General features: G+C 35.3%; 1 protein-coding gene across 1 annotated transcript in view; it reads right to left on the bottom strand.

Moving 5' to 3' along the window:
• IPO5 (importin 5) overlaps nt 1-21058 on the bottom strand; it is a 37667-nt gene extending 16609 nt beyond the window's left edge. Inside the window, exons 1-10 of the mRNA XM_063101877.1 lie at nt 20881-21058; nt 15231-15311; nt 12773-12965; nt 10846-10948; nt 9689-9785; nt 9384-9488; nt 7268-7390; nt 6962-7082; nt 4340-4427; nt 1893-1999 (exon numbers count right to left, since the gene is read on the bottom strand). Coding sequence (XP_062957947.1) covers nt 1893-1999; nt 4340-4427; nt 6962-7082; nt 7268-7390; nt 9384-9488; nt 9689-9785; nt 10846-10948; nt 12773-12965; nt 15231-15311; nt 20881-20970 — 1108 coding nt within the window. The 5' untranslated portion in view covers nt 20971-21058. The remainder of the gene's footprint in view (nt 1-1892; nt 2000-4339; nt 4428-6961; nt 7083-7267; nt 7391-9383; nt 9489-9688; nt 9786-10845; nt 10949-12772; nt 12966-15230; nt 15312-20880) is intronic.
• Between the last annotated feature and the right edge of the window lie 732 nt (nt 21059-21790).

Genomic DNA, 21790 nt, shown 5'->3' on the forward strand with positions numbered 1-21790 from the left:
ATAAGAAATGAGCTAAGTATTTAAATATATTTGCAAAAATGCAAAATGTCATTCTCCATAAAAACATATGTGTAATGAGCTTACCATTGTTATTTTTAAATGAATATTTTAAATATTTGTTTTAATTTCTAATGCAGTAAACATTGATATATTCCACATAAATAAAAGCACCCTGGGATACTCAGTAATTTTCACAAGTCTAAAGGGGTCCTAAGACCAGAAAGTTTGAGAACTGCTGGTACAAGGGACAAACTAAATTGTAGAAAAAGTCTTAAATTACAGAATATATTCAGTGGGGCAAAAACTAGAGAGTGTTTTAAGCAAAAAGCTATGATTCAAATGATTCCCCAAATGGCATTAATTACTATATATTTTCACAGTAGGAAATATGTATCATTTACCATTGTTAAAGCATTTTTCACATATATAAATACATCTTTGGAACCTAACCCCCAATCTGGTTGTAGGGCAAGCATTATTTTCCTATTTTATAGACCAGGAAACCAAGACACAGAAGACTTTCTGAATTGAAAGTCATACATCAAGCAACAAACATCATTATTAAGAGTTCATTGCCATATATGAAAAGTCTTCTACACCCAGCTAGTGACTTGTAGCAGTCAAATTCTTTAACTACAAATCACAACCACATTCACAAAACTATCTGAAGAGCAGTGTGAATAATAAATGGAGAAATACTGATAGCCTTGTGCATTTTTAAAATGTATACGGGCTTCACTTTCTTCATCTTAAAAATGGAAAAGCTCAATTTATTCCTTCTAGCAGCTCTTGTAGGTCAAGTAATCTGTGATGCTACCTCTATCCCTTTGGAAAAAGAACCTCGAAAAGTTTGGCGGGGGGTGGGGGTGGGCGGGTTGGGGGGCAGGAGGAAAGAAAAATAGTATACAAGACCCAGATATAAAATCACATCAATGGTTTTTGACCATGCCATTTCAGGATAAATAAGAATCTTAAAAAATAAGAAAGAACCAAGTGAACAGGATAATGGTCAGAGTTCTTGACAATTCACCTTCACTTGAATTTGGTATTGTGTTACTGCATTTTATTATGAATGGGAATTATGGAATGCTAAGTGGCTATTTTAAAAATAAGGTAGGCTGTTATGTAGTGATATGATAAACTGTTGAGCAAAAAATTAATAAGTATGATGTGTCTGTATGGTATATTTATATTTAAAAAAAAACCACCTGTATATATGTATAAATAAGGTCAGACAAAAGTCTCAGAACTGTTAACAGTGGTCACCTCTGAATATGAATTAAGGAACTTGTAATTTATATACTTCTGTATTTTAATTTTTAAAAAATATCATGCACATTAACTTTGTAATTAGAAAAAGCAAATTAAAATATATGTAATAATCAACTTTGGATATACTATAAACTACAGGTTAAAATGCTTACAACTGACCAAATATTTGTTAGAGAAATATTAGCAGAAAAACAGAAATGGTTTCTCTTCTAATTATACTACATAGAAGTTCTTCTATCTAGTGTAATTAGATGGACAATTATATGAATTGAGCCTGCTAATATTTCATAAACATTCAAATAATGATGTCTCATTCAAATTCAAATCTAAATTATTTCTGACTAGGATGCAAATCTGTAAATTTTCTTTAGAATTTATAAATTTTCCTATACACTGAAGCCAATTCTGTGAAGGGAGAATTGAAAAATATTCTCACTAGTGAGGAAAAACGTTCTTTAGTGTAAGAATGAATGGTTCCAAAGAGGATTAAGTAGAATTTTATCAGTAGAATATAAGAATTATGTTAAACATAGATTATAAAAAGGCAAAGATCAACTTTTAAACATATTCGAAGCATCTGTTAGTCCACTATTCTAGCATTTGAAGGATATATAGCTTACGATTTTGAAGCATTTGCATAATGTGTTCCTTGATCATCGGTAGAACGAGCTTTCCACCAAGTCCACAAGCCATTCGGTCTAAAGCACTCTCACCAGCAACTGCATTGCTAAATACACAAACAAAATGACGTACTCAATATATTCAAAATATGTGAGAAATAGTATACTGAACAGACATATTTCCATAAAACTAGGACTGAGTACTCTGTATCTTTGAATAGCTAGTCAAGATGATATTAAATGTTCATAACACAAAGTGATAAACGTTTGAGGTGATGGATATACTAAGCACCCTAATATGATCACTGCACACAGTATGAATGTATCCAAGTATCAAACTGTATTCCATAAATACATACCTTTATCATGGGTCAATTAAGAAGACTAAATTAAAAAGAGAGAAATAGCAGAATAGTGGTTACCAGCGGCAGGGAAAGGAAGGAGGGGGGGATGGCCAGGGAAAGATTGGTAGATGGATAGAAAGTTACAAAGTTACAGCTGAGAGGAAGAAAAAAGTTCTGGTGCCCTAGGGTGACAATAGCTAATAATATTGTACTGTACGTTTCAAGATAGCTAGAAAAAAGGATACCACAAAGAAATGATAAATGTTTAGGTGATAGATATGCTAACTATTCTGATTAGATCAGTATACAATATAGGCATGTATTGAAACAATGAACTGTACTCTACAGACATACAATGAGAAAAATAAAATTTAAAAAAATATTAAAAAGAACTATTTCATATGAAAATACTCATTTAAAGGAAACCATATAAAACAAAACAAAACAAGAAGAGACTGCACAAGAATAAACAAGAATAAAACCTGCTATGGAGTTGAAAATGTGTGATTTGCCCCTCTCACTGTGAGTGCATTCACCTTTAAAGTGGTGCACAATGAATTACCAAAACCTATACATAGGTGAAATTCAATTCTAGTGTTTTCACTGAAAACTGAAGGAATATAGGCATAAAAGCATTTGCACACTTATTATTCTGGCTTGGAACTGCAGATTAGTAGTGAGTTTGTCAAGTGCATAATCTTTAGCTGCTCTGTGAGGACAATACTATAAAGATGAGGCTATAAATCTTTAGAACAGGTTTTTAGACTTAGAAATCTGATCTTGAAAATGTACTTATGCCCTGTTTACTCACAGATAAGAAAATCTTACTCATCTAATCCAGAAAAAGTTTCTTAAATTGTATAAATTAAGTGTTGTGTTCAGGGCAAACTAAAGTACAGGTTACAGTAATTGAGCCAGAGAAAGGAAATATGATCTAACCCCAATTTTCTCTTCAGCCTTATTAAGGTGTTTTCCAGTGAAAGATTACTTTCATACACTTCAAAACAGTATTGAAGCCAGAACCAGACATTTTTTAATAATGAGATTAAGTTTTAAAAATGCATATGGTACAAATCTATAGATTCTATAAGTCAAATATCTTTAATTTTTATCTTTGTTAACCTAGTAGCTTATACTGACTGCCAGTTTCTCAGGGGAATAATTTCAGTTCTTAAGTAAGGGTGGTAGTATGATGCACTGGGAAGAATGAGGAACGTTTCAAACTCTAGTCCACTAACTGGCTATGTAATAACCTCAGACAAATCGCTCAATCTTAACTTTCCATTTCTGCACCTAAATATGCCTTTGGGAGTACTAAAAAAGTCAATTAAAATAAGAGTTCTTAAGTGCTATGTTTCATATACATGTAAGGGGCCACCATCACTACTGCACAGTGAATATAGTAGATTTTAGTTGACTTTTCCATAGGAATCTGTACTCACGGGGCCTCCGAAGCCAAAAAAATTAAGTACAGTAGTAATTCCAGTGTTACTGTCACTCAGTGTACAAATTTTATCACCTCTGTATAATCTCTATTCTAAAGTTAAATTGCATTCTATTGGGAAACTGGTGTTTCTCAGGGAATTTTGCTGAAACAACTATTCATGGTGAAGTCTATGCATATAAAAGCATTTATCACAATGAAGTTTCTTTACACATACTTTAAAAGACACTCAAACTAAAAAAGTCTTGAAGAACATTTATAAAATGAGTAAAAATAATAGCTACTTTCCCACTGTATTCCATGTCACAAGTTATTTTTAAAAAGATAAACAACTTGTTTATTGTTGTATCTTTCCTTTCCTGATTACAAAATAGATTTATTATCAATTAAAATAACGTAAGTTTTATGAGCTTTCATTAAACATAAATAAATTTTATTAAAACAAATTTTACATGAAAAATAAACTACTTAAAAAATGTGATACAGAAATGCATGCAATAGAAAGGCAAAAGTCCCATATTCCATGCTGAAAAGTTTTACTTTGGGTGACAGAATACAGCGGTGAAGAGATGGGCCTTGTAGCTCCAAAGCTCTCGCTGCTGCACTGGGAACTCTCTATTATGTCAGTAACCTCCCCACAGTATTTGGTGTGAGATTACCTGTCAAAATCATCATCTTCTAGTTCATCAGCATTTGCCCAGTCCTCATCTTCCTCCAGATCAACCATCATTGCTAACATCTGAGGAACTAAAGTAAATCATTATTTAATATCTGAAGACTGTGGCTTTATAATTTTGTCAATATCACCATTTACAAACAAAAATTTTAGGTAAGATTTACTTGGCCTCTCACAGAGTGAGGCAAAACAATTATTTGTCTGTGCCCCCAAAATGTGTTTTGTTAAATTTTAACCTTGTGCCATATTTGCTTAGATCTTGTTTAAAAAAAAGTAATGTAAGGGTAACAATCAATCTCATGAACTTCTCAAATCCTACTGCATTCTCTGCCTTACCTAAAGTAAGCACCACCACAAAATCAATTTTATCATTCCCAAACTGTTTTTACACTTAAAACTAGATTTCTACATCTATATACAAAATTATAGTACTATTTCAAAATTCTATTTTTTATATAATAAATGGTATCATAATGTATGTACCTTTGGCAATTTGCTTTTTTTCTCAACACACATGGATTTCATTTTAATTACTTCATAGCATTCCATTATATAAATACAACCTACTGTCCTGTTAATGAATATTTTGGTTGTTTCCAATTTTTTTCCTCTTATAAAATTTGCTCTGATAAGATTATTACACATCTCCTCAACAAATGTGAGTCAGGGCATACAATTGTTACAAGTGTCTTCAATATTACTAAGAATTAAACTGCTCTCCTGGCTGTTACATAAACTTACATTCCTATGGGAAGTTTAGGAGGAGGAGGCCTGTCTTATTTCTCAACAATGTGTGAAGTGCCCTGGAGCTAGGATAAATGTCCTCTTAGCTCCACATCTTTCACTAACACTTGATATTGTCAAACTTTCTGATAACTTGTATTCCACAATTATAATTGTTTTTATTGTAACTCAGCCATGTCCATTAGCTATTTCAGATTCTTCTTTTGTGAATTTCATGTTCTTAGAACCTTTGTCTATTTTCTAAATACCAAAACTCTCCTGATTGTGTGCACTGCAATTATTTTCTCTCAGTTTGTGGCTGATCTTTCAATTTCACTTACTTATTTGGTTGGTCAAAAAATTTTGTTTTACTATTTGCAAATTTAGCTATATTTGCACCTATGATGTGATTCAGAGTCTTTAAAAAAATCTCCTTTACTATCAAGCTTTGCTTGTAAAATGTATCCATAATATTTTGGTCTTTAATCAACCCCAAATTGTTTTAAAAAAAGATATCTGAGGTTGGAATATATTTTTTTCCAAAGAAATAACCAGTTGTCCCCACAACCTTTGATGAATTATCTTAAGTCAGTTTTGTTTTCATGCGAGTGGGTCTGATCCTATATTCTCCCTTTTGTTCCATTTGTCTGATCCATTGTTTATACCTGCACTGTCAACGAATTCTAAAATTCTCACAGCCAAAATCATCTTGGCTATGTCTTCCACAAGAACCTCAGAATCAATTCTCTCATGACCAACTCTATTAGGATTATGACTGAAGATACTGAATTTACAGATTGATTTGAGGAGAACTGATGTTTACTTCTATTAGTCTTTCAATATGTAATTCAATTTTCTCTATAGAGGTTTTATACATCTTTTGATTTACTCCCAGGTATTCCAAGTCAGGCCTGTTAATACAAGATTTTTTTTCTTTCTCAGTAAATTTTCTAAGTAATTATTACTAGTATATAGAAACACTATTATTTTTTATGTTCTCATATCTAACAACCTTGCTAAACCCCTCAAACAACTCCAACAGTTTATCTGTTCTTAAACATTTTTTGTAATCACCTAGCAATATTTTTGTATCTGATTTTTATACTTATTTTTCTCTCTTAATGCATTGTCTGTGATTGTCAGTACAACAGAAACAGTGACAGTGGGAATACTTTTTTGTTCTTGACTTTAATGGGAAAATTTCTAAAAATTACAACCACTACTACCTCAGTGTAAGATAAATAGGTAGGTGGCACTACAAAATAAATCTGGTGATGTATTCACATTCTAAATCAAGTGTTTAAATACCCATTAGCACATGAAGAAATGGCTAGGTGAGAAAATGATCAAGTTAGTTCCCACACCCTTATTCAAACACAATGAAACTTTAAAAGTAGTATTTCCACAGCACAATAGTCACTTAAGTTTCTCCTGCAAATACGGTGTATAAAACAAAGCAACATAATATAGTGAACAGAGCCCTGACCAGAATGTTAGATCTATGTTCTAATCTTACCTTCATTGGTAAGTACTGCCATTATATCTAGGTTCAGTTTGCTACTAGATGTCTATAAATCCCCTCTGAATTACTTTTGACTATTAACTTTGCTCAATATTTAACATATAAATAATATAACAAAGTCTGCCACAGTCCACTGTAAAATTTTCACTAATAACACCAAATTTCAGGGTATCTACAAAGTCCTAAAACCAGAACCACCATGTTGGGTCCATGTATGGAGATGCATTTCCCCACATTCATCTGATTCTGAAAGGACATTCATTATATTCTCAACAAATCTGAAAAATTACACAATCCTCAACAAATTTATCTAACAATTTGCCACATTACACATAAACTATTTGAAGACCTTTTACTTACTAGTCTGTGCAACAATATTGGTGTGTTTCCTTAACATAGCAGCTGCAGTCTCAGAGAGGGTCACAATCACTTCAAGGGCAAGTTGGCGTTGCATATTATTGAGGCTAGTGTCTCCACACAACTACAAAGAAGACACATTTGTATACACTTAATAATTTAGATTATTTCCTGAAAATAATAAACAGACATTTACTGAAGTACTTAATTTACCTTTAGACTTAGCTATAGTCTAGAAGAATGTAAATATAAATATAACATATAAATATACAATAATAAACAGAACATTTACTAAAGTATTTAATTTACCTTCAGACTTAGCTGTAGAGTTGCTTCCAAGTGAGGACGCAAATACTTTGGAACAGTATCTGCAATCTCAACAAGGGATTTTAGGACCGAATCATCATTCTGGTAGCATGAGTCATTTACAGCCTAGAAAAGATGAAACAGAAAAAAATGCCTGTGTTCAAGACTCACTTTATAATGCTTCACTAGCCAAAGCATTCCTAAGAGGGAGACAATAAATATTACTGAACTATTTTTCACAAAATAATTTAGCAATCCACATTATGCTAATATTCTACTTAGAGCCACATGTAAAAGTTCCTTTTGAGGAAGGCTAACTAGAAACATACAAAATCAATTTAAATCTCAGTCAAAATTAAAACCAGTTAAACTACAATAACCACAACAAAACTTAATGGCACCAGAAGGAATCCCTTTCCTCTATCCTTTCTATATCCACGTCCTAGTACCTGCCATAGGCACAGTAAATACTAGATTCTACGATACACTTAGAAATGTCCAATATTACCCATGTTATTTCTCTTTGATGTTAAGTTTGGTCGCTATGGTATTTAAGTGTGCATTTTGTATTAACCATTGTCTATTTCAGAGTAACAACTGCCACAAGTTCCGGCAAAATTTTAACTTACTCTAAATCCACATGAAGAAAAATCTCTGGGATTAGATTTATAAACAGTGAGTAACTTAAGATTTTAGATAATAAATTCCTAAAACAATCGCACGTTACAGTTAATGCGGTGTCACTGACCTAAACTATCTTTTCAGTGTGACAGCATGGGGAGAAAAGTTTTAACTTAATTCTATTAATAACTTATCTTGTAGAAACCTTCCATTTTAGCTCCTCTAAATCCTCTCTAACTCAGTGGTTCTCAACAGGAATGTTACTTCTCCTAGGAGCTATTTCTTGGTTGTCACATGACTGAGGATGGGCAAAGGCCAGAGATACCAGATGTCCTGCATCGTGACATGAACACTTACAAGTGACTCACATGATCACAAATGCCAGACATTTATGAAAATGAAAAACCTTTTTATAATGATCTGAACCAAGAACTTAACTCACAAATTTTTTGCCTGGTTTTAATGTACCATGACTTCCCCCTTAAAATAATTAACTACTGTATAAATCAAGAATGGATACATACTTTGTTTTGTCCAGAACTTTACTATTTCAGGAAATCTTATCACCAATAGTAACAGCAATTGTGGTGTTTGACTTGCCAGTACCTCAGTATCAGTCTAGTTTTAACTACTGCAGTTGTACAGATCACTCAGAGACCATCTAGTCCACTGTCTTTTTAGTGTGAGCATTTATATATGAAAAAGCATAACATTTTACTATATATTACTGTTTTTATCTCTTCTTTGTATTTAGATAGGGCCATATATTTGCATTTCTTAAAACCATACATGTACATGAGTTATAGTACCCATGCATTTCATTTCAGGATAGTATATGTGAAGTTACAAAATATTTGTCCTAAGAAAGGGGTATGAAGCCTGACAAGGTTGAAAATCACTACTCTAACTTGTCCAATTTTATTTTGCTTTCTGATGAAGGCAGAAAGTATCCTTAAAACATTAACTTACCCTTGGGAACTAATAATGTGAATTAACCATAAACTACTTACTTTATAACACAAATTGTTACAAACCCTATGGTTAAGAGTAAAGACTGCAGCCTGATTTGAATTTGAACTGTGATTCTACCATGTACCAAGATTGTGATCTTCGGCAAGTTTTTTATCCTTTCCTCCTAAATTTCTCCTTAAGTAAAATGAGAATTAAATTCATAGGTTATTTGGTTGATTTAACAGAAATAACCTATGTGACTGTATATTCAATAATAAGCATATCATTGTTTATACCATCTGCATTATAAAAAAAACTTTATAACTCTAAATATTAAGAGACTAGAAAAAGTCTTTCAAAGGCAATAAATATGAACTCAATGGGGACAGAGATTTGCATGTTTTGTTAACTGCTATATCCCCAGTGCCAGCACATAATAGTCAATATTAACTTAATGAATGAATGAATGCACTATAGAACTCTGACAAAAATTTAATGAAAGCCAGCGTAAGATATAATTATGATTTATTCTATACTATTTTCTTACCTGTAAGAATCCAGGTAACAAGTCTGCAAAATGTTTGAACAGAGCAACATTATGCTCATTTGCAAGTATAAATGCAGCTGTAGCTCTAGCAGATAACGTCCTGATCTAAAAATTGAGAGTAAAAAATGTCAAACATAAAAAATTTCTGATGGATGCAAGTTCAAGTTTTCTTACACAAAATGAAATTTTTCCTTATTGATAAACTAGTATTTATATTTTAAAGTATTAAAGACAATTTACTATTATATTAATTTCTTTCACAAATTACATTAGTTGTTCATATTAATGGAATTGAAATTATTTACCGATGGATGTTCCTGATCTTGCATACACTGAACTAACATCCGTTTGATGACGTCTAAATAATGCTGCTGTTGGTTCCCAAAAATTCCAGGAAAGTTCCTAAAAAATGATCCAAAGCACTTTTTAAAAGCTATGTTATAACTCCAGTAAAGTGTGAGCTAGAATCTAATGAACCGTTTACCTGACTCAAAAGTATGCATTGATCCTTAGGCTGAACATCATCTCTACCAATCCTCTAAGCAATCCTCTTTTTGGGTTGGGTGAATGGAAAGAAACATACTGGAGAAGTATAGACTGGGAGTAGAAGCTACTCAGCAGTCCAGGCCCAGCCCCATGCTTTATTCTTATCACTCTGTCTCAGCTGGAAGCTGACCTGGAGTGCAGGATGGGACAAGAGCAACCACAGGGTTTCAGATGTTAACTGTAGTAACCATGCTTTCTGACCATCTATTTGCAGCCCTGCTGACCCAGGTAATACAAGTTCTGCTCTACTTTAAACTTGGTGAACAATTAAACTGAATGCCTTACTTAATTCTCTAATCTGGATTACTGAGATAAACAAGATACATTTGACAACAAAAGTAGAAAATGATGTAATGTTTAAAATGTGTATGATGCTGAGAAGTTATAAATCTGATATATTAATCATATTTTAAATGCAGTAAAAAACTATAATATAGTAGGGCAGAAATAATTCCTTAATTCTAAACAGACTATTTAATTGTAAATATATAGAAGTTTGTTAAAATATTATAAAGCTTGGTCAAAGAAGAACCAGAAAACAATGGGAATTCACCAGCATTCTTATCTTCTTTAAGACTCCGTTACTGAAGTGGTTTTCTAAAAGCTGTATTTGTATTTGATGCTGTGTGAATCTCAATATTTGGGGCAAAAAATTGTTCAAGAAAATTTTCAGAATCATAAAGGACAAAAAGAAAGAAAGAAAACTGCAGAGAACTACCGTACATAAAAAAGGATTGTAATGTGAAATAAAAGGATATTTTTTAAAAAAAATTTTGCCTTCAACACATATACAAAGCTTATCTAAAATCATTATTTTTATTTTAGGTCTAAAAATTAAATTAGGCTAAAATAATGAAAATGTGTTTTGGGTATTCATTACACAAATTTTTCTAAAAAATTTTATCAGCGTATATACCAGAAAATGTGAAGGGCAGCTTCCCGCAGTCCCATATTTTGTGAGCTGACTGAATCAAAAAGGAACTTCAAACCTTCAGGCCACTGGTTGTTGCCATCCTCATCTAAAAGTAAAGAAATCCACACATAAAGTGTGTTAGTCAAACTTCATAAGCCTCACCCAAAATATGTAGTACTGGAAAATGTCGCTTGAACATTTAAAAAAATTCCCCCCAAAATTAAGTCTTTTAACCAGACAAATAGCCCCATAGTCTTATAAAGAGCAACTGAGTATTTGGGACACGAGTACAGGTATTAGCAGTGGTTATTTCTAAGAAGTAGAATCTGGAGAGAAGGCAGTACTTTTAATTATACAAATATTTAATTGGTTGAAGGTTTTATATATACTACTTGTCATGGTAGCAAATCTTGAAACCAAAATAATTATTACTTTTGAACTGGAGAGAAGATACCAGAGTGAGAATCCCAGAACCCAAAAGCGTATTCATACTTTGCAGTTTTAAATGGTACAGAATGTTATCAATGTGTTTACTTTTTAAAAAGATTTAAAAATACAGATTTTCAATGATACTCTGTAATAAAAACAAGTAGCCACAAAAACCTATTGTGATGCTTATGAAACTACTGGCTATATTGTCACAAAGATCTTAAGAGTTAATGATGTGTGCCACTTAGCTGATCTCAAAAAAACAAAATATCCGAAACTGTACCCTCAACATAAAAATGATGCTTTGAGGGGGAATAAAATAGCTGCTTAAAAAAATATCTGCAAGGTAGCTCTTTGAATTATTCTGGAAATGTTTCCATTATTAAGTGATTTTGAATGAGAAATGATGTCACCTATAAAATGCCTATCTACACACTTAAAACTTGAAAAAGTTTTCTAAACTCTATCTATATGTTCAAAACTAAGAGTTTCTGTGGATTTTGAATCCACTTATTTAAAATAAAAAAGTTTAGGGCCGGCCCATGGCTCACTCGGGAGAATGTGGTGCTGATAACACCAAGGCCAAGGGTTCAGATCCTAATAAGGATGGCCGGTTAGCTCACTGGCTGAGCGTGGTGCTGACAACACCAAGCCAAGGGTTATGATCTCCTTACTGGTCATCTTAAAAAAAAAAAAAAAAAAGCGAAAAAGTTTGACACATTCCCTATTAGTTTCTAAGAATTGGCTGGTATCAGAAAGGATGACAGTCTGTTAGCTGAAATGAACAAGAACTGCTATATTACTGGTTGATGAGATTTATTAACCAGTGTCATAATGTACTAAGACCAATAATATTCTCTCGTTTAGCCCTTATCTTCATTAGGTATCCTTTTCAACTATGCCATCTAAATGAACTGCACTTACAACCACACTTATGAATCCCCATCAAAAAATAATGAAGCATATTTAATTACATTATTAATATTTTTAGTTTGCCAAAAAGAATTTTTACTGTTAGTAAAATGCATTTTTCAAAGTGTTTTCCTTTTATTTCATTCTTTAAAAATATTTTTGGGAATTTTACAATGTAAACAGTATAACAGTATAATAGCATATGTACATAATTTATCAACATACATATATAATAGCAAACGTGTGTGGCCACTGATTTCTATTTTAATTAGCAAGTTTAATCTACAAAGTAGGTGTTCTAAAACCTTACAGATTAAGGAGGAAATATAACTGACAATTTTCAAGCAAATCACAAAATTTTTTCACACAGATGTTTTCAATACGAATAGGTAAATATTATGAGTGGATTTTACAAACATCAGTAATTTTTGGTTCTAAATGCAGAATCCATAATCACATTCATTTTGAACAGAATAAAAGGTACTCAGGTACTCATGAATCTTCCTTTAAAAGATTCCATTAAAAAAAGAGAAAGGATACACATCCATTTTTTCCAGTAACATAATAATAAGTACAGTTGTATACACACCTATTAAATTCCTGGCCAGTTCTGCAGCAATATCACAAATTTTTTTCCTCATGCTAGATTGTGTTTCCATCTGAATAATCAGTAGTAGTTCACTCTTGATGGCGGTCTGAACATCAGAAGGAAGAGTTGGATAGACTTCATCAAATGCAGAGGACAAAAGACGTCTTAAGAGAACAGCAGCCATTTGTCTAGCCTATAAATAGAAAACATTGTTAATAACTGCTTTCTTACTAGAGAAAACATTACCAACAAACTAGACTTACTCTGCCATTGATGTATCTCACTGTTCTATTCATTTCAAAAAGTTTTTTTAAAATGTAAAATATATAAAACTCTCTAATCACATTTAGTCTACTGTACAGAAAGTGCCACACAGTAAGCCATTTTTATTTATAGTGGAGGAAACTCCTAAACACATAAGAATTTAGCAATGATAAATCTGTCTTTAATTCCTGCTTCTTTTTTTTTTGACAGGTAAGGGGATCGCAACCCGTAGCTTGGTGTTGTCAGCACCACGTTCAGCCAGCAAGCACACCGGCCATCCCTATATAGGATCCGAACCCGCGGCCACGGCGCTACCAGCGCCACACTCTCCTGAGTGAGCCACGGGGCTGGCCCTTTAATTCCTGTTTTTAATACATTCTTTGGGAGAAAAACAAATCTTAAAATAAACTGCAAATCCCACAATGTTCTTTTCCTACCTTCCATCTGGTTCTCATTCTAGATATGACATGCCTTTCCTACCTAACCTTAGGCTCCCACCATGCCTATATCTTGTTATTTAACCACCCTTTCATTAGCCTCTTAGATAAAATGTTATAAAATCCATTTATCTTTACACTTCTTTCATGCAAACATTACAAGTCCCAATATCATTTCTGAGTATGTAAAACAAATTTGGCATTCTTACCTGACTACTAGTCAAGTACTAGTCTAGTACTAAAATTTTAAATTTGGCATTTTCAGTGTTACATCCCTTGAGATTATCTAAAGAAAAGCTGATACAAATGATATTCTAAAATTTTATCATATCAAACCAATAAGCCATTAAGGATATTGAACACAATCTTCCCTGCTCTCATTTTTTCCGGGCTGCTGCGACTCATTATTACTATAATTACTTTGACCAATAAAGAAAGTTAAACTATACAAATAAATTTTGCTATTTTTTTTTCCTTTACTTTTCGCTGAGATATCTTTTTATTGAATAATTCACAATAGGTAGCAAACTTTAAAAAAAAAACTTAACATATGCTCTAGAAAGAATTCAAAGTGGTTAAAATTCTTCAAATATAAAAATGGTTAAAAATCATGTGCAATTCTTCTACACATAAACCGAAAACCATAAAGTCACAATCAAGATGCTGAGGCTAATTCACAACCATCATCTAACTCCTAAACCAAATTAAGATTTAAATAGGATTTAATACAGGTTTTAAAAAACAAAATTCAGCAATTTTCATGTTAGTCTTGGCTTTCAAATTTGTTTAGTACCTAACTTGCATTAATCTTCAAGAATTAAAACAGCTGCCTGTTTTTAGGGACAAAAAGTTTAGTGTGAATTCATTTCCATCAAGTATTAGTATAAGCATTTTACACATTGTGTGACTGTTAGCAAAGAAGTCATAATCTATGAACTCTAAATGCAAGTATTTCATAGGTGGAGTAAGTTTTCTAGACTTGGATATTTTGACACCTTTTCCAAAGTAAACAGATATTCAATGACATTCAATATTTATGAAGATATTAAATTATGAAAAGAAAAAAGAAAATTAGCTACTATATCCATAACAGAGCAGAAATAAAATATAAAACCCTAGAAAATAGCCCTGTTTTACCATTGGGAACAAGGATTCTTAAAATTCAAGCAAATTTGAATTTGGTACAGTAACTAGGTGATTTGCTCAAAATCATGATTTTAAAAGGATTCTAGAAAGTGTCTCTGTTCCTAAGCATATTTTTAGCACATATGCTTCATCTAGAGATGACTATAGGCACACATTTTAATTTAATCTTTTAATTACTATATTTATCATTACATAATGTAACATAAAAATAAAATTTTAAAGATAAACAAAAAGAATGTTTTCAAAACATTTGGTAACACAAAACATTGAAATAATTTCTTCTTTTAGAAAGGTTTCAAGAAAAGAAAATTTTTGTAGTGGCAGAAATCACTTAAATTTAATAATTCTTATATGACTATTATAAAATCATTAACTTTTATCTACCCTGGACCCATCATCTTATATGGAAAAAAGGAAATTCTCACTTTTAATGCAGAGTACTTCAAAAAATTTACATTATAACTGCTATGTAGCTTTTAGCAAACAATAAGTTCAAAGTTCTAGTAACACCAGTGCAGTAAATAACAATTCTCATGAACCACTCTGACCATCACCTAATACTCCAACTTGTTTTTTTAAGAATGTAATATTCTCAAATATTAAAGTAATACCTCCTCAGCAGCTGTTGTATTTCTGATGGCCTGCAAGAGGAATGTGATCTTTGTCTGGCCTGGGATATTCTCATAGGTTTCCTACATGAAAAAGAAAATTAAAGGTTAGAATACAGTCTTAGAAAGCTTCATGAATAGGGCTGTCCAGTTAGCTCAGTTGGTTAGAGTGTGGTGTTGTAACACCAAGCTCAAGGATTCAGATCCTCATATGGAAAAGCTGCCATCCCCCCCCCACCAAAACAAAACAAACAAAAAACCCCTTCATGAATAGCCAGTGAAAGAAATAAAACGAAGAATGGGAAGGATCCATGAACAAGAAGTCATTTAATCTAGGTCTGTTGATAACAATTTCCTCTGTGACATGAAATATACTTTGGACAGTTTAGGAAAGAGAGATGTCCAAGGGGTTACTTACCAAGCTCCTTTCTACTTGTATCTCTCAAACAGATGTTTCTAACGTGTGTGCATGTTTTCCTAACTTATATTCCCTGGTTAACAAAACTCAAGGCCTAAGAGACCCAAAAAAGTGTCAAATGTGACTCGAGCTACGATGCTGCAAAATAAATGCTCATTTAACATCATCTTATATTAATGGAAACCACTCAACATGTCAACACTTTTTAGACTAGATGATGTAGAAGTGGTTCAAATTACCACTACTTATAACTAGCAAATACATGCTTCAGATAAAGCAAGTCAGAAAAAGGGAAAGAAAGTATTCAAATTCTTTATGCTACATTTTCTTTCAAGCAAGAATGCTACTAAAACCATACTATATACATAAATAAACATGTTCAGGAGAAATTTGGCCAGGAGACTATAATATTATTTCCAGATCTATTAGCAAAAGGTTTTGTGACTCAGGACACTTTTCCTTCTCCATTAATAATGTAAAATCACAACAAATTGGTTAACAACAAAAAGTCGGCACCAACCGAAAGACTGTCAGAATGGATGAAAAGACAAGGCCCAACTGTAGGTTGTCTACAAAAGTAAGTTGAACAAAAGTATAGATTCATGTGCAAAAACTAACGATGGCAATCTTTTACTGTGGAAATCAATTTAAGTACACTTGGAACTGTTTTTGAAGAAGGCTTTTAATAAATAAACAAATGATAATCCACTCTCACCTACGCACTTTAAGGGTCTAACGTAGACAACATTAATTTCTTAGCAGTTTAAGTTCAAAGAGCTGGCCTGCTCTCTCACTGCTACCACAACTCTACAATCTACCTTGCTTCTTTGGACAGAAGTGACAAGAAAGTAAAAACAAGGCTACCTACCTGTACCATATACCTTTTATTAAGTGCTCCACAGCATTCCTGAGATATCGACAGAGAGGGAAATAAAGGCATATAAAAGCTCTGGATTTCACTCTAGGGGCTTACCCCAATAAACAACCAGTTCTATTTATGCAGGGCTACACAGTTTTCAAATTCCTTAATCAAATCTCAGTCTAGAGAAGAACAAATCTGAGGGGAATGGAGATTGCAAGGTCTTCTGATAACCTCAAGTTCTGCTCTAGTAAAAAGTACAACAGGATTATAACAATGCTGAAAACTGCCAACAACTATTCATAGATGAGAAAACAGTCTGAATTTATTTATCCAGAAAGGAGATAATTTATGCAAAGATACAATCTGAATGCAAAAATGGATATGTACTTTAAGATTTTTCACTTAATTTTTGCCAGAGCAACTATAAAACCAGTATAACGTTTTCATTAAAAAGTCTCTCACAGTCCAATAGAAATCTTTTAATTCCTTGCACGTAGCTTGCCTCTGATACACTGAATAAGTTTAACCTTCAAATTTCCAGTGGTCTAAATCAGGTTTTTGAAAAATATTCTTTACTAGGCTGTCACTCTCCAAAACCCATTAAAAGTTTTGAGGATCTCCACCCTTGCCCAGGTAGTTACTGGTGCAACTATGCTAATTCTAGAAGACTTATAAACACCACATCAAATATTAAACTCTATTCCATAATGAATTAGAAATCAATGGTGGGAGAGTTTAGTATAAGTGACATCTGACTCCTGAGAGAGGGTTCTCCCCATTTGCTATGCTCTGGTGTGGTACTCCAAAACGTATTACATCCATACCATAACAGTGGTCAAGGATAATAGTTTGACAAAAACAACGCAGCCTTAAAATCAAAAGTGTAACTTTTTCTTAGGCTAAATAGACAAAGACAGGAATGAGTATCTCTTCATCTTTGTATCCTGAGTACCTACCACATTAAAATACAACAAATATAAAGAAAATTACTAAAAATATTCTTAGCACTAGTCCAGTAAGGTTCAGTGAATGTTACCAGTGTTATGACAAATAAAATTCCAATTTCACTTGATTATACGTTATACAATCACAAAATGATTTCTCCTCCCCACTTCTCTGTCTACAAAGAAGAAATGCTAACAGGTACTCATCTCACTCATTCCATAAATATTTATGGTGTGCCTATGCTGTATGAGGAAATGTAAGAGAGGACATACAACTCTTACCTATTAACCACCCTGGTTCCTCAACAATCAGGTATATTTTTCAGTATGCTATCCTAAATAATTCAAATCTCAACAAAGAAGTTCTATATCAGAATCAATTGGAACAAAGTCTGTATGAAGAATACTGATAATATAAAATTCTCCCAAGTAGTTATGTTAAAAAAAATTATAAAAATCCATGCATATGATTAATAAAATACTTAGGCTGACATATAAAAATGTCCAGTCATGAACATCATGGACACTCATTCTTTATTCATGTTAGTTATTGTATTTTGAGATTTAGGGGCATTCAAATCAATTCTCCAAATGTGAGAAACATTTTTTGTAAAGTTAAAGAGAAAAATCTTTAGTTTTTAAAAATAGAAATTATAAAGCCTATTAAATGGCTTACACAATGAAAAAAGTTTTAAAAGTTTTGAAGCCCTTCAATGATTTCAACAAAATACAACAATAAAGTCTTTTATTGTACTTGATTTCATATTTGAATACAAAACAAGTCACCTTAAGTCAACAGTTTGGTATCTATGTGTCAACTAAGTATTTTTATTTTGACTGAGTAAATTGCAAAGATATTTACTGAGCCCTGGCCAATTCCTTAGTTTAAAGAAAACATAGTTCTATATTTGCTATATCACACTGAGTACTGTTTTACTTTGATTACTTATAAAAGGTTTATTCATAAGGTAAAAAAGAAGGGTGTATTAGGCTATCTGTATATGCAGCCATTTCTTTTCTCAAATATTTTGCTTTCCTAAAAGTTCTATTTACAGACCAACTTAGTGATATATAATATGGCAACAGGGAGCCTCCCCTTAACTTTTTTTTTTTGTCAAATTAAGAAAGTTCTGTATCACAATACTTACTTTATATATTAATATATTCTCAGGACATCTAAATGTTTTCACTAGGAATAAAGAGACTGAGAGAATAACAGTACTTATTTCCAATTGTTCTTCATGAGAAAATGTGCTGAATGCTGCTAACTATCCCCAAAGTGATGTAAGTGATAAAAGATTTACAACAGGCATCAACTGGAATTCAAGCTAAACCAGACACTGGTATTTAGTTCAATAAAAAAGAGATTCCCCACTAGGCTTGACAATAGAGACTTAAGCAACTGGAGGGAAGAGGGAGAATTAAACTAGCTTACTAATTACAATGCCGTTCTGCTCTCTAACACATGGAAATTTCTATTATGGTTTGGGATTAAGAACTTATTTTGGTGAAAAATTATCTTTAGAGTTAGCAGAAAGCATTAAAATGTTTTTAAGCATCACCATATCCCAAGTGCAAACTTATGGAATAAGGAGAGTACTTAAAAAAGTTCATGGAAAAATTTGTATTATCTTTTAATTCTGTTTTCCCACAAACTTTTTGAAGTACCCTTTTCATGATTATTACTTCGAAGGACAAATACTACTTTTAAGTATTCTACAGATAAACCTGGCACAGAATGCAAAGACAGGTATACATGTACTCCTATGTACAGCACTACTTTATAGAGCAGGAAACCTCAATATCCAGTCATGGAGATTGCTTATATAAATAATACATCTACCTATACAATATATGATCTATAACTCCTTTAAAAAAGAAATCTCTTATGGGGAAATTTGAAATATACTGATCGAAAAATCCAAGTAGCAAAACGACGTATTATAAGCCCTTTCAAGTAAAAATGAATGCTTGTAAAGATATATTTTCAGGGAATGGGATAAAAAACTATCTGTACTGTTTGAATTTTTACCCTAAACATGTATTACATGTATAACAATTGAAAAGGTATTACGATCAAGCTAATAGTTAAAAGTGCTTTTTCATACAGACCCGAATTTCCAGAGTATTTATTTCATTTATTATAAAACCACTAAGTGTAACTAGCATATCCTCGATCTATTCAAAGCAAGTATTAACAACACTGTGGTTTTAAAGACAACTATAAAACTCTTCAGGGCCATGAGTTCAGAAGAGGACCTGTCCCTCAATTTCATTAGCTATATGTAAAAATAAAGTTTTGCTTTGTAACAATACCTAGCTGAACATCTCACTGAATCCTCAGAAAATTTTCAATCACATGGTTGCAAATAACTCCGTATGTAATTGAGTTTGAAGGTCCGCCCAGACAAGGTACTTAAAAGAAACTGGGAAGTTACTCGCTTCCCTGGAAATACTTCACATAAATAGCGATCTCAACACTGACAGTGTAAGTAACATCAGTCTTCTATGGAACCAGGTATGTCTTACTGTCACTTGGTAAAGGAGCTTACAGATATACTTGAAATAATGTCTCTTGAAACCATATCCACGGCTCCATATTTTGAAGGCCAGGAGCCAGAGGTGTTTAAAAAAAAAAAAGGAGAGAGAGATTCAGGTTAGATTTAATTAAACTGAAGACTTAAACATATGGTATTGGCTCACTTAACAGACGTCCCAGTAAATCCCATTTTTGTTAGGGGATCACAAATCTCCAGAGAGCAAAGAAAAGTTGCCTGAAGCAAGAGCTGAGTAAGGTAGAAGCTGCTTAGAAAGAAACCCTAAAGGCAACTTCACAAAAGTGGGGGGAGGAGGGAAATCCGGCTTCTGATGTTAGGAACTAGAAATGAGAAAGAGGACTCAATGGAAATGTGCGGAAAGGCAGCAGCGACAAGGCAGGACACATTTCAGAATGCGGGGATGGGGAAGGGAGAGAAGCAGGGAGGGGGACGGTCAGGTGGCAGCCAGGGTTGGGGACACCAAGAGGACTGGGCTGGGTGGTGGGTCCCGAGGGAAGAAAGCGGGAGAGAGGCCCAGGGGAACAACGGGGAGAAGGAAGGCAGTGAAGTTGGGGCCCGGGGCCCGCCCGCACCCCATACCCCTCCCCGCCGCCGGCTTCCACATCTGGACGGGGGCAGCGTGTGAGAAGCGGTCGCACGTGTGTGCGAGAGGCGGCGGGGAGGTCACTGGCGCCGGGCGCCGCGGCTCCGAGGGCCGGAAGGGCCCGGGGGCACGACCGGGAGTCGCCTCACACGTGGGCTGCGCAGCCGCCGCCCGCCGGGCCCGGCCTGCGCGGCCGCCGCGGAGGAGCCGAGGCCCGGCGGGACCGGCGTCGGGGCAGGGTCGGCGCGCCGGCCGGGGCGCGGCGACAGGGGCGGCGAGCTCGGTTACCTCTGCTTGTTTCCGGACCACATTGTCGGGGCTGAGCAGGTTTCCCAGGAGCAGGTAGAATTGTTGCTGCTCCGCCGCGGCCACCGCCATTGCGCTAGGCGTGAGAGAGAGAAGGAGGGAGGGGAGACACGAGCCGTGAGGCGCGCTGGCGGGCCGGCGGGAGGGGCGGGGGCGGGCCCAGCGCGGGAACCGGCACCAGCGGCGGCGCGGGGTTGGGGGGGGGGGCCTGGCGGGGAAGGGCGGGGCAAAGGGGAAAGGGGAGGACGGGGCGGGGACTCGCGACCTCTCACCCCGCCGCGGCCGCCGGTGCCGGCGCCTCATTGGCTCTGGGTGCGAGAGGCGGGGCCGAGGCCGCCTCTTCGGGGGCCGCGCGGATTGGCCACGCAATCTGCAGCGCCGTCACTGGCCGCGCGGCTGGCTGCCGGGCTGGGAGCGGGTGGGGCCGGCAGGCGGCTTCGCACTCCGGCTGGGGCCGGGGCTGAGGCCGGGTTCGGTGTGAGCCGTGGCTGTGCCGAGGGGGTAGAGGGAGGAAGCGGCTGCCTGGCCTGGCCCGGGCGAGAGGCCGGCTAGGGAGGAGGGGCCAGCTCCTGAGCGCGGGAGATTTCGGCGCAGCGGACTGGCCGCCTCCGAGCCCCTCTCCGCGGCCCGAGGAGCGGGCCCCACCCCCTCGGTCCCTCGGCCCCTGGGACCCCAGCGCCCCACCCCCAGGAAGGAAGCCTCTTTAAGACCCACTTCCCACTTAAATTCCAGCCCCAACCTGCACAGACCCCTCAGTCTGTCAGACCCTCCAGCCTCCTCTCGGGGCTAAGACTGAGGCCGCCCCTTCCTCCCGCCGTGCTCACCAGTGACTCACGCCCTGGGCTCGCCGGGAAGAGGGGTTACTCAGCCCAGGGCTCTCCCACCAGGCCGC

Source organism: Cynocephalus volans, chromosome 7 (genome assembly GCF_027409185.1).
Source record: "Cynocephalus volans isolate mCynVol1 chromosome 7, mCynVol1.pri, whole genome shotgun sequence".
NCBI classification, from domain to species: Eukaryota; Metazoa; Chordata; class Mammalia; order Dermoptera; family Cynocephalidae; genus Cynocephalus; species Cynocephalus volans.